The sequence below is a fragment of the Chaetodon auriga genome, chromosome 4, assembly GCF_051107435.1.
Source record: "Chaetodon auriga isolate fChaAug3 chromosome 4, fChaAug3.hap1, whole genome shotgun sequence".
Classification (NCBI taxonomy): domain Eukaryota; kingdom Metazoa; phylum Chordata; class Actinopteri; order Chaetodontiformes; family Chaetodontidae; genus Chaetodon; species Chaetodon auriga.
The window spans coordinates 4,972,106-4,997,567 of record NC_135077.1 but is presented as its reverse complement, the minus strand read 5'-3'; the positions used below and the strand labels follow the sequence as shown (position 1 = coordinate 4,997,567).

General features: G+C 41.8%; 1 protein-coding gene across 2 annotated transcripts; it reads left to right on the top strand.

The window, feature by feature from the left end:
* Window positions 1–939: 939 nt before the first annotated feature.
* On the top strand, window positions 940–25,462 carry grb2a (growth factor receptor-bound protein 2a). Of its 2 annotated transcripts, XM_076729142.1 has the most exons (5): window positions 940–1,146; window positions 15,120–15,217; window positions 19,114–19,236; window positions 24,208–24,376; window positions 24,756–25,462. In XM_076729142.1, exons 1-5 carry the CDS (start codon window positions 1,069–1,071, stop codon window positions 24,930–24,932), a joined length of 645 nt encoding a protein of 214 aa, XP_076585257.1. In that variant the 5' UTR covers window positions 940–1,068; the 3' UTR covers window positions 24,933–25,462. The 2 variants fall into 2 exon arrangements, with proteins under 2 accessions (XP_076585257.1, XP_076585258.1); XM_076729143.1 differs by lacking the exon at window positions 19,114–19,236 and having other exon boundaries at window positions 1,022–1,146; window positions 24,756–24,971.

The following is a 25,462-nucleotide window of genomic DNA, read 5'->3' as shown; positions in this document are numbered from 1 at the left end:
TGGCCAAAATGTACCACCAGGTGAGTGAAATTGTGTTTGTGCCGTTAAGAGAACTGAAAATAACAACAACAACAACAAAACACAGCAGCAGTGTAACATTTCAGAATAAAATGTCTCCTTTGCTTTGGATAATTAGAGGAACACACTGCGACCTCTTTTCATTTCAACAATTCATTGAGTAGAAAACAGTTGTAATGACTAGCTGCAGGCACGTCATCAGGATGCTTCCCTGAAGTCCACCTGTGGAGGTATTCTGAATGGGATGGATCATAGAAATGGGAAAGATCATAATCAGATCTCCAATTAATGTCATCAGGCAACTCAGGATGTTATGTTTCATCTGTTGAATGAGGGGTAAATTACTTTGAACGATGGACCATAGTCCCAGGTGTGTACACTGAATACATATTTTCTCCTGTGGCTCTGCACAGTGAGACCACCACGCATGCTTTCCAGCTACTCCTTTACTATTTTATGCTGAGCAGTTTAATATGAAATTATGGAATAAAATGTTGTTACTGCATCACAGCTCGCGTCGTTGTTTAGCCTGGCAGGTGGTGTGGTAGCTGAAGACTTCTTTTTTATGACTTGCAATTTCTATTTCGAAAATCAGAGCTGCACATAAAAACAAAAACACACATTCAAGAAAGATTTCCAAAAATTTCCCACTTTACTCACAACAGAATAATTTTCTTAAATCGAATGTAAAATAGGCAAAGAGGGAGGATTTCTCGGTCCTGTCGCACATCCTGAATAACATTTGCCGACCCCAGGCTGTCAAAACGCACACACCTATCGCCCTACTTCCTAAATGATCTTTCTCCTCTGAAGCCATTGGCTAATTAATGAGAGCGCGTCCTGTAATTGGCAGAACGAAGCGCCAATCACAGAGCTTTCTTCCTCCACGTTAACATCCACTGGGGGAACATTGAATACGGTGAACGCCCCGTTTGAGCTCATTTAACTACACCCAGAAAGTTTATGCAAGAATAACTGATCCAAACTTCTGAGGCTCTGTCCACTCCTCCTTCACCTGTCTCTGAAAGGTGTTTGCAGTTGTTTTTCTCCATGGAGGCTGTAGCCATTTTCGACTATACCGCCGGAGCTGACGGTGAAATCAGTTTCAAGCGTGGATCAGTGTTAAAGGTAAACCTGAGATTTGTTTATGCGCCTGGAAGAAACGCTCCATCTCCACCTGATTCTGCTTGCTTTTAGTTTAAATTTTACTCATTAATGTTTGCTTCCCATATTATTTATTTACTATTTAGTATTCTCTCGCTTTGATTTTCTATTTGATTGCTTAATTGTAAGCAAATCATTTGTCTTGCAGTGCTGTGGTTCATGCTGTGTGTGTACATTGTGTGTTGACGTGCAGAATGCGCTGGAATGCAAATGCAACAATGCTTTGCTGCGTTGTTTTGTGTGTGCAATGTAATATAATCTTTCTCTCAGATGTGTGTGTTTTTCAGCCAGTGAGCCATGAAATGACAAAATGTGAACGGGCCTGTCGTGGAAGTCCACTTAAACTTCTGTCCAAACTTTGCAGTGCTGCTGAGTTATTACTTGTCCCCAGAACTTTTCTTTTATCATGACAGAGGGATAAGGAGTCTCTGGTACCTGCTTTAATGACCCACTCAGGAAAAGCAGTGGGTGTATGGATTTAAATCTGGCCGTCACCGCTCCCATTTCCCTTCTCTGGGAACTCAACAGGTCTCTAATTTGAGGGTCTGTCAGAACTGGTCTTTCAGCTCAACATCAGTTATGACAGAGTCAGTGTGAGTGAGTGCTGCATCTGTCCAATCAGCTTCATTCAGGCTGATGTGGCTGTGGCCTCAGCCTGCTTTGCTGTGATGAAAGCTTTTGCAGTAACATACATCTAAACACACTTAGAGTTAACAAGCCACTACTGCTTTTCTCTGACCGTTGAAAAGAGAACTGGATCCAACAGAAATGGAAAATAAAATAGAAATCTGTGTGACTCCTTCTGCTGTTGCTATTACATGAAGCTTGAATTTACGATGGCAAATTTTATCCTTGTGTAGAATGTAAGGTTCACTGACCAAGCAGCTGTTCTTTGGGCTTTGCTGTTGATGTTGACATTCGTTGAAATAGTGCCTTGGTGTCCAGTGTTCAGACCTGTTAGACGTAGTACCATCTGCCTGTTGGCCTGAGATTCACGAATCCTGCAATATCTGTTTGGTGAAAAAGTCTTAATATGGTCTTGTGTGGTCATGGTCGTCATTTGTAGTTTTCTTATTTAAATGACTCAATTAATAATCTGTCACAATTAAAAGAGAGTCTTGGGGAAAAAAAAACAACTTTCTACTAAAGTCAGACTTTGTTCTGGTAAAACACTAATCACACCCAAATTAGAATATAGACAATACTGCATCTGGGTTTTTAATCCCAGTTCATTTTCCAGTGAGAGTGTCCAGCAGAATATTGTGTTTCGCAGCTTTTTCCCAGCCACCAAAACAAGTCCAAACGTGAAACTTTATCAGCCACAAATATGCCAAAACTACATCCATGCTCTGCCTCTCAATTAAAAGACCACTGTTTGTGGGATTTAATGGCATCAAGTGTTGCAGTTGCAGATTGCAACCAGCTGAATATACCTTGCCTCAGCTTCCACTTCCAAGCATCTAGGAGAACCTACGGCGGCGGCTAAAAATGTGAAAAACATGAGTGGTGCTCTCTGGAGCCAGTGTTTGGTTTGTCTGTTCTGGGCTACTGTAGAAACATGTGTGACATGACAGACTGTGTGAAAGAGGACCTGCTCCCTCTGTGGATATAAAGGGCTCATTCTAAGGTACCGACAACACAGTCATTTTCAGGTGATTATACACTAATGAAAACATCATTATGATTATAATACTCCTTTCCTGCCAATAGATCCCCCCTAATCCTACGCACGGCACCTTCAAGTCATCTTCAGGATAGTTGATATTGCAGTACATACAATGCGCCTCAGTCTGTCACTCCATCTGTTATTTAGTAAATTATAGCAGCTGCATTAATTTCAGCAAACAAAATTCTTCATATCCAAACTATCGATGCCTACTTGACAGACTTGTCAGACTGAAGACTTAATATTCGTCACTGTGTGAAGTGTGTGTTTTTGTGCAGCGACAGATGGCTTATAAAAGCTTTTCTGACTGTGACCCATATCTGAGAGCTCCACTCCGTATCCAGTTGTGTCTGTCAGACAACTCTTGTTTTGAACAACTAGTCAGGCCAGATTTCTGGGATGGAGGGTGAAAGGCGGTCGAGGTTAAAAATCAACACATAGAAAGGAGGAATTATTGGAGCGGCATCAGCAATGTTGCCTCTCCTGTTCCAAAACTGGATAACAGGTCACACAGGATTGGGCTGTTTGGTTGTCCTTTGCTGATTTCATTGGAAGCTTCTGTGTGTTTCCTCTCAATCACCCCATTCAGAGCTGCCTGGTTTGGTTTTGGCCAACAGTGGACACTTCAATGCATGAGTTACTAAGAGGATGAACAGATGAAAAATAATAAATTCCTTGCACTTCCATATCATCATAATCATTTTTATGCAATCAAATTTTTAATATGGTAATATATATATATGTATTGTGATAATGGCAATATTTAAAGCACTGGAATATATAAGATGCATAGCGTAGCATTGCCCAATCTTTGGCGAGTTGTACTCTGTATATTGTCATATCAGCAAGAATATTGTTATTGCATGCAAGACCCCACAGGTTTATTTATCATCATAAAGTGTTTTTTTCTAATCAATCCAGAGAAGAGAAGAGATGTTCCATAGAGCAGTTGTGATCAAGATAAACTTGACTTTTTTTTTTTTTCTAGATGACTAAAAAGTACATAATACATAAGTTTAGCAGTCTGGAAATAACTGTCTGGCCTCTCAGCATTGCAGGAACAAGATTAAGGAAAAATATTTTCCTAGAAAAGGCCAGAAGTGGGCTCTGAAATACTTTTCTGTCTTTTTTTGTTCCACAATACTGTGCTTTGAAGCGTTTGTTTTTGCAGAGATGCCCAAATTTCCCAGTCAAAGTAAAGACAGTGATTGTACTCACCCAGCCAAGCTCTTGGGACAGTCCAGTCTGTTTTGGGGTATTAAATATTCATTTATATGGAACAATTCAAGGGTACCATCCTGGTCTTGTGTGGCTCAGTCAATACTTCCTCGTACACTCATGAGATATTCAGCTTTGTTGCAGCTTCTGTTTCTGAAGCTTCTGAAACAATGAGTCAACGTGGACTTATTGTTTAATTCAAACCATGATCTTTTTCTAAACCCAAAAAGTCGTTTTTGTGTGTGAACCACGTGTTAGAAAGGCTTCCAGGCAGAAAGGCTGTCTGGCAGTCTCATACAGACACAAAAGAGCTCTACGTGTGTCTGCATGAGAGTCCGAGGGATGTGACAGAAATGGTATTTGGTAACCTGGTTATGAGAATGTGTTGGCAGCTTAAGAGAGGTGGTGTTCTCGTATTCCTTTGTGATCAGAGACACAAAAATTCTGCATTAAATTCTTACGGCCCTGTGCTGTGTGGCTGTCTGCCTCCATTTTTTGTTAGAATAGACTGCCAAAACAACACCGAACACTGACACAGGTAAAGTTTGCAGTACGTCATTGTCTTAAGCACTCCTTGGCTGTATCGACCAGATTCGGTCCCTGGTCCTTTTGCTCCAAGTCATGCATACACAGGAACAAAATAGACACTAAGACTGATGCCTCTGGCACCTCAGTCCAGCACAGCAAAGGAAAACATTATCCCTGATGGCAACAAATGAATGTATTTGATGCCGACACAGACTTCCAGTCAGTGGGTGGGTGGTGTAATCAATGGTGGCAACTTAGTCCTCATCAACAACTATACATGTCTTTTCAAACTGAAAATGGCACTGCATTAAAAAGAAAACACCACAAGTCTGCATTGATTGGTGCATTGATGTGTGGCTATAGGCACCCATGAGAAGATTATTTACAATCTAGGAAGTCCAGTTTATTATAGTCATAATACGAGACATGAAGGACCACAGGAGTACCTTCCTTAACCATTGTATGAGCTGCCCTTCTGACGAACGGCTCATTCCTGTGTCTGACTGACACCCTTTTACTTGCATTATTACTTTGCGTGAGTCCACCTTTACCTGCTTAGGGTTGTATGAACAACCAAATTGTTACCTTGTAAAAAGGAGACCTGGTCATTATGACGAAAGTACATTCAGTTACAGGCAGGATGTCGAAACCTTGGACTGTGCAGAGCTTCTGAGTGGCTCCTGTACCTGCCCATTATGGTCCACTCTTAGTATAGCACGAGTACAACCTCCTGTTTCTGAAGCACTTAATCAAAGCTTGCACCTGGTGTGGTTTTCCAGTGCTCTGGCAGAAAGTTGGCTTTATGTAGGAGGGAGAGGTACATCCAGATCACTTTCAGGCATGTGTGGAGTGGGCTGCATACATCGTCGAAGATTTAAGTCTCCACTCTAACAGCCACACTTTTCATTGGCACTGCTCATTCTTTCTCTGAGGCGAGAGCAAAAAAAAGACGAGGAGGGCAGCCACATTCAGCTGCCAGTTTCCTAGCAAGGATTTCTTTTTGCTTTGGAACTTGAGATATTTTCCTCTTTTGAGCTTGTTGTTGGAAGAGCTGATCAGTTCATATTGAACCAGGTGACTCCTCTCCTCTCCTAATGATACGGTCGTAATGCCTGCCTCTCAACACCTGCAAGCAGCCAGAACCCTCTCAGCTCTGTCCTGGAATAACGAAGTCACCTCCATCTTATTTCATGATTGTGAAGCCATTTAATTCTTATGCTATTGAGTTCTCAATTACAGAGCTGAGGCCACCATTAAAGCTGGCTTTTGAAAGCAGGTCCAGTGTTATGAGATTGTAATGAAGTGAACCATGGATTCTTCAACAAAAGATGACAGTGGACTGAGCAGAAATTAATGGAAAAACTGAAACAGTACAAAATAAGTGGTTTAATTGATATTTGGTGAGCAGAAGTCATTCTTCTCTCGAGTTTTTTTCTTACTCTGCTTCTGCTATTTATTTCTCATTGTGCAAAGCAGCATTGAGTTAAGGGCTGACGTCAAAGACACCTTAAAAAGCAGAACCCTGTCAGGCTATTGGTACAAATTGAGCTTTATCCTTCTTCAGCCTGACAGTCCTGGGAAAAAATCAATAGCGCGTATTAAACTTGAGACAGGTCTAACGAAATTAAACAGTGCTTGAGTGCAGCAGCAGCAGCAGCATAAGAAGACATGAAACATTCAGTTGCATCTGTATCATCTGTGTTGTGGCTTTGAACTCTGCCAGTGTTTCAGACTTCAGATTTCACTTGAAATTGTTGTCAGCATCTTCTCTTATGTGTGTTGTGGTAAAATGGACAGCAGACTTGTTTACTACTCACCCAAAGGAAGGAGCGAATCATCAAGTGTCACAAGCTGAGAAAATGGAACATCGGTGACTTGAGGTTGTGATTGTGGGTTGTCTGACCGTCTGCTGTCATGCAACCAAATTCTGCTGAACTGCTATTCACTGTAAATGTGTCATATTTGTATCTTTAGATTCAAGGAAGATTTGAGGAGTTTCTTGGGGAGCATTCATAATTCATAATTTGTGGTGAATCATGAGCCTGTAACACAGATTGCATACACAAAAAAGGCAGAATTTTCTGAAGGGCTGCAGGCTCAGTCAGGTTTATAGGCAGGAGAGCATTCATTCGCTTGATGGTGTGGAAACGGACATGTTTTCTGTCCTATCAAATAGCTCTTTGCACACGCTGAGAACAGGGGCGGCGTTTCCACTATATTTATTCATTCATGGCAGCGTTCCATCCCTGAAATATCAGGGCTGCAGACCCTTGTTTATAATACTGCATTATTTAACAGAGAGTGTCTTTTTCAGAGGAACAACAGCATTTGTGGTTTGCTCCCACAGCTTTTTTTAGCGACTTGCGTTCATGTTAAGGGTCAGCGTGGGAAGTAGGTTTTTGTTGTTAGGTCAGGATGGCAGATGCTCATACAAAGTTTTTCACTTTCACATAGGAGTCCAGATTTTGTATCGCATCCCGCACCAAACAGTAAATGGTGGTTTTCCTTAAAGGCACCGAGTTTGGTTATTTTTCGTTAGAGATTTCTTTCTGTGCTGCTTTGTCTGACAAGGTGATGAAGGAGAATGGATCATAAGGCCGAGGACTGATGCAACACCGGGACAAAAGTGAGTTTTTGCCAACTGTAGTAAAACAGTGCAGGAGCTACAGTACACAGTTTGGTTTTGATTTGCGAGCATGAAAGAAGTGTAGTGATTAAACAAAAAGGTGCAGATGGTGCAACTGCAAATTTGGGTAAACTGCTAAATTCTAACCTGTAATGGAAATGTGCGAGGCTTTTTCTTTTATGAACCTGTCAAAGGGACAAAGACAAGACGATGTGATCATAGCGAGCTCGTTGTGTGTCGGGGCTGTTTGTTTTTCTCCTGAAAACATTTGTGGCAGAAACACTTGAGAGGAGGACGGCGAAACTAGACACAGAAAACAATCCGACACAGCCAGGACTGTTTTTTTGACTCACCCACACTGGGTTGAAAGCTGGTTTCACAGGTCCCTCTCTAGAACAAATGACTGAAAAAAAGACTTGTCAGCCTTCTACAATAAGTAAATGCTCCATTTGTTCAGTTGAAAGAGAATTAGAAGCATTTTCTTCTGTCGGCTCCCTTTCTGCGGCCCTCTGTGTTTAAGGTCAGTAGCTTTTGATTTCTCCAGCTGTCACAAACAAACCCTTGACTGAGATTTTTTTTTTAATGGTTGTCTTCTGCTCTGCAGTTTCAAGGTTTCAGATTAAGAAGGGACAAAGCCTCTCAGTGGGGACGATCATCATCATCATCTTCTCTGTAATTAAGAATTTCTCATAGACAGCCTTTCACAAAGTTTATTAAGCTTCTGCAAACGCTACAGCTCACCAAGGCAGTCTGGGAACGTTCTCCATGGGCGATAAAGAAGTAGCCTGCGACATGTTTACTGTCAATAACATGATGTCCTCTTTCACAAATTTAGTGCAAGTCATGTGAAACATTGTTCAAACAGCTGGCTGCTGAATGCTGGCAGGCAAGATGCACCTTCGATTAAGGTTGATATCGATACTTTGATACTTTTTTGATATCACGTGTGCTTTCATTTGACTGTTTCAGAAGTATCGAAGCTATTTAAAAAGAAACACAAAACACACTCCACTTTAGTCCCTCAGGGTGTTTGGGCACCATCACTGTACGTCCCCTTAAAGTGTTTGTTTTTGTCACTGACAGGCTCAGATTGTCATAATCAGCGTCTGACAACATCATGGAAAAGATTCCTACAAAGACACAACTTGTTAAAGACTAAGATCCCTTTGGTTTAACCATGTGTCACTCTGGCCAAAGCCACCAGAGTCCATTTACAGAAACACTAATTTTATCATCACACTTCATACAAACATGACAGAAACAAAATACAACTCACCAAAACCTTCTTAGTTCATCTTTTCACTGCTCCAACAATCATCACTAACTCTGGTTTGGTTGAAATAAACTCTTAATTCACCGAATCAGGAAACAGTGAGAGAAAGGGCGGACATCAGAGAGGCTGCAGCAGAACATTATTATTTTCACATCTACCTCAGGATTATGACAGGAGAGACAAGAAGCAAAGCTAAACTGTAATTCCTGGTCAATAGAATCATTGTTTTTGGGCTCCTGACCATCATGCAGTGCTGTCAATGCAGCCACTGTGGCGGTGCTGCTTTTTTCCCCACATTCGAACATTAATTTCACAACCAAATGGATTTTTTTACAATTTGAATATAAATTTGAATTTAGCAGATTCGTTCACAGCCCTAATTCACACCTGTCCATAGAGCTGTCCACTGGTGATCAGATCACCTGAGACGCATGCTAATGCTAGGTGTGAACAGGGCCGTTGTTTCCATCACCAGACCTGTGTGCGTGTGCATTACATAATTCCACTTCTTTTGACTGCGATTAAATAATCCAATTAGAATAAGTGAAATGACTCATTACTTTTGTTTTGAGAGGAAATTGGAACCTTATGGTGGCACAAGACCATTCAGGCAATGTGAGCATGTGTTTCATCATAGTGAATCTAATGTTTCTAACAGAATCGTGTGTTCAGTTGTTGTTGTAGTTGTTGCTGCCCTCTGGTGGTTGGAAGTATTTAACTGATCACAGCAGTGATAATGGGTACAATGACAGATACAGTGTTGTCCCACACTGTGCCACAGCAACACTAAAATATATATAACTATGTGTGCATTAAGAAGAGAATCGAAGCAGATGTTTTAAAATAATGCAAAAGTTACTTTCCTTGTAACTAATTACTTTTATATGCAGCAATTGGTAAAGTAATTCCTTTTGAGAGAAATGGCCATTAACTGTAAGTGATGACTAATTTTTCAGTAATTTGCACAACACTGCAACCCATGTACCTACGTGTGTGTGTGTGTGTGTGTGTGTGTGTGTGTGTGTGTGTGTTTAGTGGCATTTAAACCTGAATACTTTAACAGGGTGCTCTACCATCAGGTGTTAAATTAGAGACTTTTTCTCACTTGGAACTCACAGCACTGCTGTGTGCTGTGTTAACCTCTGTGGGTAGGTAAAAGGGGCTTTGTGTAAAAAGGTCTCCTCTGTGTAAATCTCTACTGAATTTGCTTCTGTTTTTAGCATGAACGTTTTGGATGCAAACCACTGTGAAGGCACCGCTGGGCACTGTTGAGTTGCAAGGGAGTTAAGGACACCACTGAAGGACACTGTTGTTACATGCTCCTGTACGCTGACTTTGCAGTGCGATGGATGAAAAAACTTCACATGCGAATTTACAATCTCAAGAGCAAACTATAGCTTTAGATATCTTTTTTTTGTGGACTTTTTAGCCTTTATGAAAGGGACAGCTGAAGGTATCAGAATCAGAATCAGAATCAGAATCAGAATCAGAAAAAGCTTTATTGCCAAGAATGCTTTTACACATACGAGGAATTTTTTCTGGTGAAATTGGTGCATGACACATCTACTAAAATATGACACATCTACTAAAATAAGAGCATAAAAAATAACAAGGTATGACAGGAAAGGGGGCAGAGAGGGGACGACACGCAGCAAATGAGCCGCAGGTGGGAGTCGAACCTGCGGCCACTGTGGAGGACTGACAGCCTCAATACATGGGGCGCCCCATTTTAGATATTTTTTAATTATATTTCTATTTTCTTATTCTGTTGTTTTTCTACATTGTTATCGACAAAGTTAACCTCTTAAATGGCTAAATCAAAACGGGTCACACAATGTTAACGTAACATGTATCAGCAACAGAGTATTTGCACCCAAGCAGGTGTTGCAGCACCAACACCTAACAGATACTGTGTGCCAAGTAGTGTAAACGAAACAATCTCACCCTGTTTAATGCCAACTAACCTTTGCTGTCAGTGTGTGTTGAATAATTAAGATGATATGCTAATGGATGGTTTGGGTTAAGACAACATTAGATTCTACTAATATTCGACCTTCTTCTCTATCTTGAGCACCAGATGGCTTTAAACAGAGCTTGCCAAACCTGAAGGACGCGAATGAAGTGGCTTTATTATAGGAGTGCTCTTGAATGCTCGAGCATTTTTGTTCTTTTTACATTGTAAATATACTTTTCTAAACATTTGACACTGTTGCCTTGTTAACAAGCTGTTAACAGTGTCTGAGAGACGTTTTTCGATCTGGATTGGTATTATGTAGTCGATACTCATTGTGCTTGATAACTGGACTGGTGTATCCCTACTTTATAAGCTCCCAGGCCCTATGGAAATGCAAACAGGGAAGGTTATGTTTGTGAGCAAAGTGTTCTGATATGGGAAGGAATAAAGGAGGAGCTGAAGAATCCCCCATGATGCCACACAGAATGTTCTCTGTGCCAGGTTCAATGTTTTCTCACAGCGGGACGCCTCAGAGTACAAAACCTTCATCGAGTCAGACACGTTGAACACAAGGTGGGATCCTAATGTCATTGTTTATACATCAAAACTCAAACCCCCATCAATCATGAATAACAAAATATTCAGTGCAAGATTAGTTTTTGCACTTTCTTGAATTTGACCAAATAATTAGCAGTGAAGACCAAAAATGCTTTCCACCAACATAACCTGGGTGAAATCTTCAGGCAGCCTTGGGGGTGCGTGTAACAGCTGACCTACAGCTGTGTCGCTGCGTAGCAGAATACAGAGCAGCAATTAACCCGTCTAATGAAAGCTAGCGCTGCTGGGCCATGTTCGTAAATGTGCTCAGCACTCTCTCACTTTAAAGACTGCTTTCTCGTTTCAGCGGCTGTGTGATGCTGCAGGAGTTTAATTAACTCTGAAGAGAGAATCTGACACACAGCCAGCTGCAGACGACAAACAGAGCAAGAGTACTGACGTTTCTGCCAAATCAGTGCCATTGAACAATATTATTTTAAGATTCAGATGTTAATGTAACACATTTCACACCTGCCTCAATCACTAGTCATTTTCCATGTTTCATATATTGGGTCATTACACACATCAATTCAGAGGCTCGAAAATGTCCTCACGGCTCACTGGTGGTATTTTTTAATTCGACACAGCAAAGAGTTTAAGGACTACAGAATGGGAACCCTGGTTTGCTGCCTGGGAACCTGAAATGTCATTGAACCTATAAATAAAATGTCCAAATAAAGGAGGATTTGACAGACTGATACTGACCGATTCAATGTGATCAATCATTAGCTCCCACTCTGAAACATTTACACAAAGCGTCTTGCTGCATTAGAGACAAAATACATCATTTCATGCCCTCCAGAGTGGCACATACAGGTGTTTTCTGATCTGACATCCCCATTGGCAGGATGACGTTGAATGATGCGACAGCGCAATGGTGAAGGTTTGTTTAGGTTGAATAATGATATATGCATTCTTTTATATTCATTGCATTCATTACTGGCCTCCCCTGTTTTATTTAGTATTTCCTCTCCCTCAAATTCATTTATAATGAACACTGAATGACTTCAAGTGGAACCCTGAACTGACACGCTGTGCTAATGAACTCCTGCCAAACAGTCACTAATTACTTTCCTGTGGGGTCATTATAATGTTCAGGTGGCATAATGTTTGACCATGAACAAAGCATCTCCAACATTACCAACCAAATTGTCAGACAATAGTTGTGAGGACGCTACCTTGGGGTCTCCAGCTACCCACTGAGAGGGTGATTCACGGCTGCAGTTCTGACTTGAACTAATGATGCTAAACACCGGCCACAGGAAAGAGGCGAAAGCCTGCAGTGCCACACAGAACCTAGTACAGAAGTTAAACCTGCATTAATTGTTTCATAGTTGCAGCGCATTATAAATAGAAGTAGAACATAAAGAAGTAAAGGTAATGATAACAATTAATTAATAATAGAAAATGTAGAGTGCAAGAATCTTTGCAAAAATCTGGCTTTACATGTTGAATGCCTATAATTCCATCCTCAACCACTGCTGTTTCAAGATCAGTATGTGCATAGGCATGGTAACATGTAATGTGAGCATGCTAATGCACAGCCTCACAAGGCTGCTAGTGTGGCTGCAGACCCTTAGTCCTGTTTACTTAAAGTGGTAGCATTAGCTCACTCATTGTGACCACAGCCGGGGACATGAATAAACCTCAATTCTTTGACCTTCCACCCATTTTCCGCCACTTATCCGGCACCGGGCTGCTGTGGCAGCAGGCTGAGCAAGCTATTCTAGAGATCCCTCTCTCCAGCAGCATCTTCCAACAGGGATCCTAAGGCGCTCCCACGCCTGATGAGATATACCGTGTGATCTCTCCAGTGTGACCTGGGTTTACCCTGGGTAACAGTTGGACATGTCCTGCACATGTGAGCGGAGTGCGAGTGGAAAGTAGGAAGGAAGCTTTTGCTCATCTCCCAGTTTCTCTCCAGCACTGCTCAGACCACCATGAGTCTGAAGAGAATGAAACTCTCAATGCTGCTGCAGTGTTCACAAAAAATTGTTCTTGTTGTTGGCCTGTTTTCCAGCTGAGCCTGTGGGTTATAGGGTACAATTTTATTGATTCAGTATTTATTGTACAGTTTGTGGTTGGGTCTAATACTGAGAGACGAGAGGGGGGGGAGATGTACGCAGACGGAAGCAGTGTTGGTTTTAATTTTGCTTCTTAAAAATATGGAACAGGATCCAACTCCGCATGTGTTCTCAGTACCTATCGCCTCCTCCAGCCTCCCCTCCTCTGTCTGTCTCTCTCTTGTTGTCAGTGCTTCTTTGGTCGAATCACATTTAGAAGTTGGACACTGAGCTCAGTCGTTCTCTCATTTGCTCTCCACCACAAGCGTGTCAAAACACCGTGAGCTGACATATATGTCAATTCCTGGCCGTCTCTGAGCCATCACGATCCAAAGCCCTGCAGCGTGACGCTGTATCAAACTGCAGAGCTGTGACTCAGACGTGTGTGACAGGTTTTTAGACAAATGGCCGTCCTGCATGATCACCAGTTTAAGCCTCTGGTGTTTCCAATGTGGGGTGTCATCCCTTCAAAGACCCCATCCAACACATTAGAGCTCCCACACAAGAGACTTGAATGGGTGAGTCACCATTTCAAGTGGTCCATCTGTGTGTGTGTGTGTGTGTGTGTGTGTGTGTGTGCGCACCCCTTCCTTGTATCACCCACTGATTATTTGGCTGCGTTGGTGAGGTGGTAGTTCTGTGTGTTTGTTGTTGTGTGTTTACAAGTGAGAAAATGATCATTTATGTTTGTGGAGCTCCCTTCTACTTATTCTAATAATGGGAAGGCAAAATGATTGTGTGTGTGTGTGTGTGTGTGTGTGTGTGTGTGTGTGTGTGTGTGTGTGTGCTCATTCTAGTACATATTCAAGTTTAAATTGGTTCCTATGTTTTTAAATGTATTCAGGAAGCTGGCGACACACGAAAGCATCCAATGCAAACACTCACGCACACAGTGAAGTGTTCATTAAGTCAAGCCCATGCCATTACAGAAACTCAGGGGAAATAACCCATTTCAAGACATCTGTTAATCTTTCCGTGGGACCGGTCTTAGAAATCAGAGCCACTCATTCTTACAGGATCAGTGTCATGAATAATAAATTTCTGTTTGTTTTTAATACACCTGTCTATATAATCCATATTAACACTCACTTAAAATGAAAAGTACTCGTACTTACTCTTTAATGATGTGTGGAATCTACCTCAGTTCAATGCTGCCTGGGACCAGGTACAGGTTACAAACAGCGATCATTGCAGCTCATATCTCTTAGCGGAGGACGCTAATGCTGCTTTGTCACAGTGTGTGAGCTGATATGTGTCCATTAAGTCAGATAGAGAAAGTGGACTCTGTAAAATATTGGCTGTATAAACTGTGATGCACTGTAGTTCTGTGCTGTTGGAGTTTCATGCACGGTGCTGAACAGGTTGATCTAATTATACGACTTCAATTTGCATCACAGCTGGTGTCGGATCACTCACCCTGACTCCCTGCCAAGTGGAGAAGCAGTGAAAATGACTCATTTGAAAAGATGTGCTTTTTTATTATTGTTTTATCAATAAATTAGCATGTGTGTGAGAAAGAAAGAAAATGATGTTCAGCATTCACATATACAGCAAAATCCGACCGGCCTCTAAAATATTCGGCTCTCTTTGTGAGCCACAACACAAAGAGAGCCGAACACACACAACAGAAAATCCTCAGTGTCTTGGTTGGAGTGTGATAATACTTGCAGACTCTCAGATAGTCAGATTCTGCCTGGATGGGAGTTTGGAGACTCCAGATGATGCCGTTCAGGTTGTCTGACTTGTTGATGGCCACACAGTGCTCAGGACTGTCTGCCTCGCTTTGCCTCCTCGTCTCACAGACACACTCACCAGAACAACACCTCCAGTGCCAGCAATGATTCAACCTCCAGCAGGGGATCCGGAGTGGAACTGCTGCTGGAATAGGCTGTCTGTTTTGCAATGGCTTTGCAATTCTTAGGAGGTTAAAAATGAACCACCTGTTGGAGCCATCATGTGTCGTCTTTTTGTTATTTTCTCTTAGTGTATTTACTTCATCTTCTTTTCTGCAGATTTTGAGTGAAGATTGTGACAAGAACTGGTACAAAGCACACCTGAATGAGAGAGAAGGCCTTATTCCCAAGAACTATGTCACAGTTAAACCACGAAGGTAAGTCAGTATTATTATTTTCATTATTGTTTGATTTGTCCAGTGTTGTACAGTTTCAGCAATTTCTCAGAGGAGCCTGAGGTACAGCGTAACTTGTTGTGTCCACAGTCCAAAGCTAAAAGATTTTCAATGATATACAACACTGGTCCCAAGGATCGATATCGCCCAGCTGTGGGGTGACTGTTATTTGACCTGAAGACAATCAGAGTTAATGTGTGTTAACAGAGTATTGAACTGGGGATCATAGAACCCTGAGGACATAGGACCCTGAAAAAAATTTGTCCCACTCATGTGAAGAGGGAGGACATGATGTAACAGTGTGGTTGGGAAAAGAAGAAGCATTCAGTGTGCAACATTCATCGAAGTATTTACCAGCTAAAAAACATTTCTCAACAGTGCAACCCAATTCAGCAAATCACTAGTTTGAAACTAGTAGTTACTCAGAAATCAGGAAGAACTGTAAGCAATCCAGGAAACCTGAACAATTGCAGAGCAGCTTGGTACCATGTTATTAGAGAGGAAGTCATTTGTTTGCTGTGTGGTTTTGGCTGTTTATGTTTATTCAGTGACCCTATTAAATATTCTGCAGTATTCTAAAATAACCCCAATGAAGACAGTTAAAGGCAAAGCCAGCTGCACTTTGGTTATTAACAAATCTCATGAAAAGACCAATTTCAACAATGAGTCAGTCTGTCTCTCAATATGTTATGACGTCCTACTCTGTTTGTGACGCTCAGCCCCGAGTCAAATGGTTCCCACTGAAGACATAAATCTTAAAAAATGTGGCCCACAATGCACATTTTCATTCAATAAAAAAAGCTTAATGCTGAACAGCTGGGCACTGAGGTTTTCAGCAAACTTGAACAGGAGTACAAAGTGCATTTGTTTGGGACTGTTTTCACCCACGGATTTGATGAGCTAGTGAATATTTACAGCAGCAGGATGGTGAGTGTGGAATCGACTCAAAGTATTTTAGCGTCCGTGTTGGTGGTAATCAAGGAACGTCTCACTGTGCAACAGTGTGGCTCGTTGAGTCGTTTTTAACAGTTTGTGGGCAAGGTGTTTTGTCAGGATGATCGATTCATTGTCGGTTTTGGTCTTTAATGGTGTTTATTGACAATAAGAAAAAAATTAAATATCACCTGAAGACCGTAATCCAATTAATCCAAATAACGCACGTGCTGAACCAAGACATGGAAGATTCAATTTTAGTCATATTACTGAAGTTGAATCACACTCTCTTTGGGGCTTTCACAACGCTTCGTGACACATGTCGTAGCTCATGGCTATCTCAAAACACAGCATTCGTGCAAGATCCGCACAAACGTATCGAATGATTATTCATGACATCAAGTACAGGTAGCTGAATGGGAATATGGATGGTATGGCTCTGGAAGAAACCCAACATCCTAAAATAAGGGCTGTTTTCCTTCAGTATTATAGCAGTTTGTGTGAACATAGTCAATGTCTTAAATGTAATCACATTAGATTGATAGAAACGTACAAGTAGTTACCAATCCAGATTCATGTGTTGTGTCTCAAACACACTGGCAGCTTGGCAGTTCACCTGGTAGAACACATATGATCTAACAAGACTGAGTCCTTCGAGCAGCGGCCCGTCTATTTCATCCCGAGGCCCTTTGCTGCATGCCATCCTCTCTCTCTCTCTCACTAATCAAAAGATAGTTAAAAAAAAAAAAAAAAAAAAAGACCAAAAGATTTTCTCAAGTACCACGATGAAATTGTACAAAGGAGTCGAACCCTTGACTGACCTGGATTTTCTTCACAGTAGCACTGCAACGGTACAGCAGTTGAATGAAATGTCTCACCCGTATTGATGTGACTTTAAGGGCCTGTTTTTGATGGTCCACAACCATCGACACACTGAACCGTAGGAGCGAAGATCGCTGATTGGCCAGTGAAAGCATTCTGTGCTTCCATCAAGTCATATCTGTAGGCAAATACATAAATCAAGTAATGTCATATTAAGAAACACTCCTTTGTTAGCGCAGGAGTAGCATTGTCATTGTGAGCGTGTTAGCATGCTGACGTTTACCTGAAAGCACCACTGTTCATAAGTACAGTCCCACAGGGCTGCTAACATGGCTGCAGACCCTCAGTCCTGTTAAAAATACAGGCATTTCTGATGACTGACCCACATCTGTCAAGCCACAAGCTGTGATCCTGCTCCGGGATGGTTAAGTTGTCAAGTGACATTCACTCAGCTGCCTCCCACGATCACGTCTGTCTTTAGTGACAGCGCATAAATAAAAAAACTCTCACTCATCAGCTGCTTGGAAACTCGGAAGTAAAAGCTGAAAGACACGTTGCTGGCTGTGGAAGAAGAACGTTTATTGTACAAGATGGGCAGGCAATTACAATAAAAGCTTGAGTTCACTATAGTTTGAGCTTGATATTTGAGCTACTTGTGCTGTAGGTACAAGAGCCACTTTCAAATATGAAAAAGAAAAACTGCCTTTTTGATTGATCTCAGCTGCACTTATCTTTCCTTTGTTGCATGTGGGGCAACTTAAAACATATTACTGCACAGTACCTGCACCTCTGGTCTGTTCCATTGATATGTGATATCTGTACAGGTCCACATTTCAAGGCTACATGGAATATTAAAGGTGGATGAGGTTGTACCATCCCGAACTCCTACTCCTAGTCAATGAGAGTTTTATAAATAAAGCCAGGTCCTGGCTTCAACATGCAGTCTTTACCTCCATAGTATTGCTTGCCAGAGCCACAAAGAGAGTGCAGCAGCCATGGTTTTTTTTTTTTTTTTTTTTTTTGGTCACAAACATAGCTGTAAATTCCCATCAACTCACCCAACAAAGCACACATAGCCCAGATAATAGAAGCAAAAGCAAGAAAATCACTTCTCATAGGAACCTTCATCAACATTTCTTTCCGCTTATGTCAAGATGTCCCTGAAGTCAGTTTAATTACCACTTTGTCAGCTACCTGAGGGCAACATCCCAGGTACATTTTGACATTTTTCACTGAATCAGTTTACAGGGACCATCCAAATGCACCTTTGTGTTGGTATATAGATTATCTCATTAGTACAGGAGTCGCGGGTTCAGCCTGGCCTTCAGGTCCAACGAAGGACACACCTTCGCAGGCTGTGTCCTTTGAAGAACTCTGCGCCTGGATTGCAGGTCAGCTAGGGATCAACAAACAGCACTGGTCAGTGCTTCTGAGGACGCAAAGCAACAGGAAGCTCCGAATCAATAGTTGAGAAGTACAAGAAAACAGGCAACAGAAAGCTATTAGGTTATTCAAGTGGTGTCAACCTGTGAGATGCATTTTTCTATTTCCATCAAGACAATCCGTCCTTACTTCCTCAGGAGTTCAGAGTTGAAATATAATGGCATTATAAATATCCGTTTAGAATTTTATTGTATGTCCTTCTCTTCAGTTCTTCCTTGTCCCATAAACTGGATCAAAAATCTAACTTCTGAACATAATAACACACCAGAGTCCTGACTATGGTTTTCAGACCACCCACTGCCTGAAAACCAGTACATTTCAGTAAATTTCATTTAAAATTAACTCATATGAGTCACATTGCTGAATTAGTTCAGCTCAATTCAGTTCAACTAACTATTATATTTCCCAGAAGAGTAATTAAAAACTCTGATGGGAGCTTTTCACTATTTTATTTCCTGTCATAGTGGTTCAGCATAAGCAGCAAACATGACAGCAGAAAACAAAGTAATTCTTTCCATGCTAACATAATCAGCTGCCCTTTTGAAGAGCAAGAAATTCTGTATTTACTGTTTATTTATGGATGGTTGACATTTTTTTATTCTATCAACAAGAAACCCTCTGTACCCTGAACATGTCTGTAACTGTCTCAAAAGTTTTTTTTCTACTTCTGAATTTTACAGCTGGTTTCACGGGAACATGAGGCGAGTCGAAGCTGAAGAATTCCTGAACAAACAGAGAGTGGACGGTGCCTTCATCATCCGAGAGAGCGAGAGCTGTCCAGGGGATTTCACCCTCTCTGTCAAGTCAGTTGTCATTTCAATTGCTCCTCTGTGAAGGGAATTTTCTGTTGGCTATCACACACACACACACACTTGTCTTTGCTGATATTTCTCATTTTTTTCCCAATGCCACTTCACATGACACCTTTTGAAAAGGCCTGAAGTTTGGGGAAATGAATTTGCATGTTGAAACACAATTCTCTCTTGACTGTTATCATTTACACTGCCACGGTTTCCAGAGTACATCTTCAGATGCACTCAGACACATCTTCAGTGATGTATCCAGGGTTCATCAGACACCCTCAACCAGGTGACCTAGCTGCAGCCAATCAGACCCCGGCTCGCTCCATCTTGAGACCCTTTCTGCTGCCTCTGTGCTGTGCTTGATGGCCTGCTTCAAGTTGACACCTGCTATGCCCAGGAGATGTAATGCCTTGTAATGCATGCATATCCTCTGCAGGCAACTTCTATATGCAGGCACCATGGCCTCCACCCTCATCTGTGGCACTCACCTACGATAGCAGCCCTCTTCCAGGGCTTTCGGGCAGCAGCTCGAATGCATGAGTGTGCTCCACTGTCCCTGCCCGAGAACACAGGAAGCAACGTCTCAACTTTGCCTCAGCAGAAGAGGTTTGAGGGAGTTGGAAGCACATCGTAGACTAACTGGACAAGGAACCTGATACGCTGGGGTTTGGCTCACCATAGCTCATAAGAAAATATCCTGCAGTCCAGTGCCTGGTCGCGTTGTATCCAAGCTCCTTGTTGACGCATCCCCACAGCTCTTGTGGCATGCACCTCCTCCACACTTGCTCTCACTTCCTTCCCATCCTGACCTCAATACCTGCAGCAGATACTTTGGGGTCACTGGACTCTATACAGCAGCACATCTCTTGGCTGGGTGACCATGAATTGCTCTATCACACTGCTAAATAGAAGTGTGAGCTTGTTCTTTCATACGGAGCTATGCTGCTTAGACTCCTGGGAAGCCCCAGCCACCTGTGGAGTTAATGGGTGCTCTTCCGCTCAAAGCCCTCAACTGTTGTTGACATTGGGATGTTGTACAATAATAAGGGCTGCAGGATCTGTGGGAGAATTGCATGCTGGTAGATCCATGCCTTAAGCTTGCATTGATGAATTCAGTATCCTTCAGTGAACTGTTGAATACCTTACTGAGGCTCTCTGAGATAGATGGAGTCGGAGTGCCTCCCAGGGAAAAGCAGAACTAGTCAGCCACCTTCCCTTTCCCAAGCATTAAGGACATAGACTTTGCTGGTTTGAAGCTCACCTGTTCACATGAGATGGGTTTCTCCAAGCCTCTCAGCAGCCATCTATAACCTGGGACTGATGTTGTTGTCACTGTAAGGTCATCCATAAATACCCGTATAGGTGGCTGGCGGACACCAGATCTTGACAAGGGACCCTTGCCCTCTGCCTCATACATTCTGCATGACATACAACACCTTAGACCCTCGACTTAGAGAAGGAACCCCACCCCACCCCCCAAACAAAACAGTTTCTGCTTACATCCCTACTGATGGTATTTCCTATCTGCTTTGTTTTTCACCATACCGCATTATTTCATCCGGTGAAATCTGGTTGAAAACACCTCTGAAAAGGACAGTGAGGAAGCTATCAACCTATCACGTGAGTGTGACCACATAGGCTTGAAACAGCAGACATTTTGAAAAAAAAAAAAAAAAAGCACAGGTGTTACGAAAAACATTATTACTGGCTCTGTTCTATTCAAGTGTCCAAGTAAGTCATGACAGTGTGACATGAGCCAGCATGCACAACACATTTAAATGGGATTCATTTGATTATTTACACCTGTGCTTTTCCTCCTGTCCTACTGTCTTCTGTGGAAAAGAAACAGGCAACCTACCTGTATGTGTGGACTGTGGAGCATTTTTATCCACTGCACAGATTGTAGTGTATAGGCAGGGTGTTGTGTTCACCTTCTCATCTGCCTTGTCCAAGGTGACTTCTCTTTGAGAGCTCTGTCAGTCTGACAGCTTGATCATTGATCTTTCAACGTTTTGTCAAAGCAGGCTGTCATTTTCTCCTGCATGTGTGTGATGACAGAATATGAAAAAGGCATTTCATCTGAGTTCCGACCTCCCTGGGTCTCGCTGTCAGTCATGATGTAACCTGATGAAAGACATGTTCGCAACTGCTAGGGCTTCATTTTCACCTTCTCCCATCCAGTGCAGTCAGAGTTTGAAAACTTGCACTGCATTTTAATGGTAGTAAGATAACTGATTTCTGTATTTTAGAACATTTATTGTTCCCACTTCCCTTTTTGCTCTTTTTGGTAGCAAATCAGTTTCTTGGCCTTTGCTTAATAAATATATTTTATGCATCCAGGTAACCATTGAAAGCTAGATTACAATCTCAATCAGACTTACTAATTACGACAGAGGTCAATAATGATAATATTAAAAATGCTAAAGGTGCGCAACACTATCTTTTTGTGATTAATTTGTGATTAATGTTTTGTGAAAATGTTTTTTTTTCCAGGCAAATTTCTTAAGATCCATTCAAAGAGCAAGCTGTCAGTATGAAAGTCCCTTAGAATGCAACTGTACAAAAAGAAAACTGCATTGAGGGAAGAGAAAAACTTACAGCTGTGCAAAAGAAATCAAATGTGAAATCAGGCCAGGAAAAAGGACAAGTATTAGGACAAAATCAAGACACCGCTCAGGATAAATAATTTGGGCACCGCCTGGGACAGCATGAACACTATTGCACAGCTCAACGACGGTAGTAGAATGATGTAGAGCTTAAACACTACAGAGCTGACCAGCAAGATTTTTATGTGAGATTTCAAGACAAACTCTGAAGCTCATGTAAACTGTCTTGTCAACTCCTTTTTAGTCTCTTCTTTGGTGAATGTAGTGTGGTCAAGTGTTTCAAAAGTTGTCGACCAAGTAAAAGCCCAGGCCCAGATAACGTAGGTACTTATCTGCTTATCATATGTGCAGAGCAACTAGGTGTGATTATATCTTCCAACTGCTGCTTACTCAGCAGAGGATGCCAGTTCTATAGAAGTGGTCTACTGTGGTGCCAGTTGCTCAGGGTAACCAACCCAGAGCCCTTTACGACTTCAGGCCTGTTGCCTAACCTGTCAGAGGAGAGGTAAAACTGAACCTTTGTCAGTTCGCGTATAGGGACGAGAGGGGTGTGCAAGATGCTACCGTCATCTTCCTTAATCTCTTATATCAGGGCTTCTCAAAGTCTGGACCTCGGTCCGCATGGGGACCAAATGACAAGCTACATCCACCCTGCAGAATATTACTGAATACAGAAAATGTGTGCATCAAATGTATCTCAACAGTGGAAGAGGCCAGTGTTGGCATTAGAACGGATATCGAAGGGGGGCATGAAGCTTAAAGCAGGCAGGGCACCAAATTCCTAATCTGACTTTAACAGAGGTAGATTTAAGTGTAAATACGCACATTTTATGTTGAATGAAATGTCTTACTCAAAATTTTAGATGCAAGAAATAGAGTTACTGTGGGGGCTGCAGCACCCCCGAAAACCAGGCATTATAAAAACCATCAATTAATAAAAAAAAAAAAAAAAAAAAAAAATACTGTCTTGCATCAGAAAGTAAGGGGAGGGAGAGAGGGAAGCTCGAGAATATTGACAGAAGCGTCGACGTGATATAAAACTTTGATCATGAAGGCTAATGTTACTCTACAGTTCTGTGGTTTATGAGTGAAGTGTATGAGCTACGCTGTGGACTGGAGTCTTTGTTAACAGAGACATACAGACAGGTAGATTTGTGTTATTATGCTCGTCTCCTCTACGAAATGTCTGTGTCCTCGCTGCTGCATTATTTTAATGTGTGATGAACTGCTCGAGGTTCACAGCTCTAACCCGCGCCCAGCCGCTGTCTCTCCCTCTTCATCTCCTTGCAGTTCTCATTAGTTCAGAGTTGTTGACTGTACAGTTGCTCTGGCTGCTTTGACACACATTATGTTGGTGTTCAAGTTTGCTGTCTGCTGTAGTGTAAAATGTTCTGAAATTGTTGTCAATTGTTGTTAATAACTATTAGACCTGAGTTATGATGAGCAAAAAACAGGAACAAGGCACACCATTTACTATGACGTCATTATGTATGCTGACCTCCTCCAACACACAAGGTAACACTCTGTCACACAAAGTTTAACAAACTTACGCTGATGACGGACAAAAACGTTGACATGCTCTCATAGAAGTGCCCCCTCGTGGAGCTGAAACTGGAGAGGCCCAGTCCATCCTGACAGGGATCATCAATTAGCTTGCTAGCCCATGGCAACAAGCCTAGATGTCATAGTTCACCATATCTGCAGAAAGGGAGTTTTCTCCTACTCCATACTTTCTACTCTCTGGACCCACCATGAAGCTGCTCAGTTCAGTAGTTTAAATAAGAAGAAGAATCGGGGGGAGACATTCCCCTTTATTCACATATCACTAAGCAGGTGCTTAGTAAAGTTGTAGCCATTTTCTCCACCTGTACCCATCCCCTTAATTCAGAGTATAAACTCCCACCTGACCAACGCTTAATTCTCCCTAGTGCCATGAAAAACAGGTACAAGAATTCCTTTATTCCTGTCTCCATTCAAGCCTTGAACGCTAAGTAACTGCTGCTGTGGTTGACTAGACGATCGTTACCTTAACGATGGCGTTGGGAAACATTATAATAATGATATAGTGACAGTGACAGTTACGCTTTTTTTAATAATGAGCTGCAGTACATTATACTTGTAGTGTTGATCTTGCATGCTGGTGCCAGTGTCCACAACTATAGAGATGAGTCATGTTCTATTGATGGTGATGTTTTTTACATTGATAATTGTTCTGTTGTTAAGTGATGTTGACAGTATTCAGTGTACATTGTCATTTTTTTCCTTTATGGAAAGAAAGTTCTGTTGCTTAACTCACTTGCTTCTACCACAAAAACTCTTCCAGGTTTCTAAAATGTCATTTTACTCTCATTTTGATCCTCCCCAGGTATGATAGTGGTGTTCAGCACTTTAAGATCTTGCGTGACAGTGCAGGAAATTATTTCTTATGGGTTGTAAAGTTCAGCTCATTAAACGAGCTGGTGGAGTATCATCGCACGTCCTCGGTGTCCCGCAGCCAAACAATCTATCTTCGCGACATGGAGGAGATGCAGCAGGTCAGATGTGACAAATGTACACACACACACACAGGCTGTAAACATCTGTGTTCCTTCTGAACACTGATTGAAAAGGCTCTTGAGATGGTGCATTCATGTACACTTTTCATATATATAACATTACTATGACAAGAATTGATACCGTGTGATATTTAATTGTAAATCCCTGCAAAGTTAAAATGACAGTGGTACGACCATATGCAGAGGAGATTTGAAAATCATCCATCCATCGCTCACCCACTGAATTTGAAGAGGCAGTAATGTCCCAGTGCGGGGTTTTTATCCCAAATATTCTGCTTTAATCAGTGAGGTATTATGTGCCATTTGAAAAATAAGGAATTTATGTGGACAACTCACTTTCTGTCTTTTTCTCATGCAGAGTATGTGTTATAGGGCGCTGTTTGACTTTGAGGCCGAGGAGGATGGTGAGCTGAACTTCAAACGTGGAGAGATCATTCAGGTCCTGGATAAATCTGATGCCAACTGGTGGAAAGGAATGTGCAACGGACAGACTGGCGTCTTCCCCCACAATTATGTCATACACTGTGAGAAGTAACCATGTCTGCTGAAACAAAAAGGAACAGAAAGATTCCTTGAATTGTGACACGGCAGTGCGACACCACACAGCGAGCCGAGCAGAGCGGGCAGGCAGGCTGTTATTCCTCAACTCTGCAGAGGTCAAACATCAAGTAAAGAGGGTTTAGTGAGGGTCTTTTGTGTGGATGAATCATACTGGGAACTGAATTTGGTGGCAGTTGTATGTATTGTATTAAATATCATTTGAGGAGGTCAGTGACTAATATGTTCACATTAACTCTACTTTGGGATGCTGGATAAGTGTTTTTTTTTAATTATTATTATCATTATTGTTATTATTATGTAATGTAATGTATGGCGTTCTGCATCAGTTTTTAATTATGGGGTCCTTGTTTGGCTTGTATGTTGATTGAATCCATCTTGTCGTGTTAAGCTCCTTTTGTTTTACCAGGAAAAACTGTCTGTTCGCTTCATTTGATTTGGCATGCAATACAAAGAAAATTGAATGCTACATTTAAAGTGCAGAAATAAAACGAAATGTCAAATATC

Coding starts and splice junctions, on each gene's coding strand:
- grb2a (XM_076729142.1), top strand. CDS start 1,069: ATGGAGGCTGTAGCCATTTTCGACTATACCGCCGGAGCTGACGGTGAA. Junction 1,147..15,119: donor AGCGTGGATCAGTGTTAAAG/GTAAACCTGAGA, acceptor TCTTTTCTGCAG/ATTTTGAGTGAAGATTGTGA. Junction 15,218..19,113: donor GTCACAGTTAAACCACGAAG/GTAAGTCAGTAT, acceptor TGAATTTTACAG/CTGGTTTCACGGGAACATGA.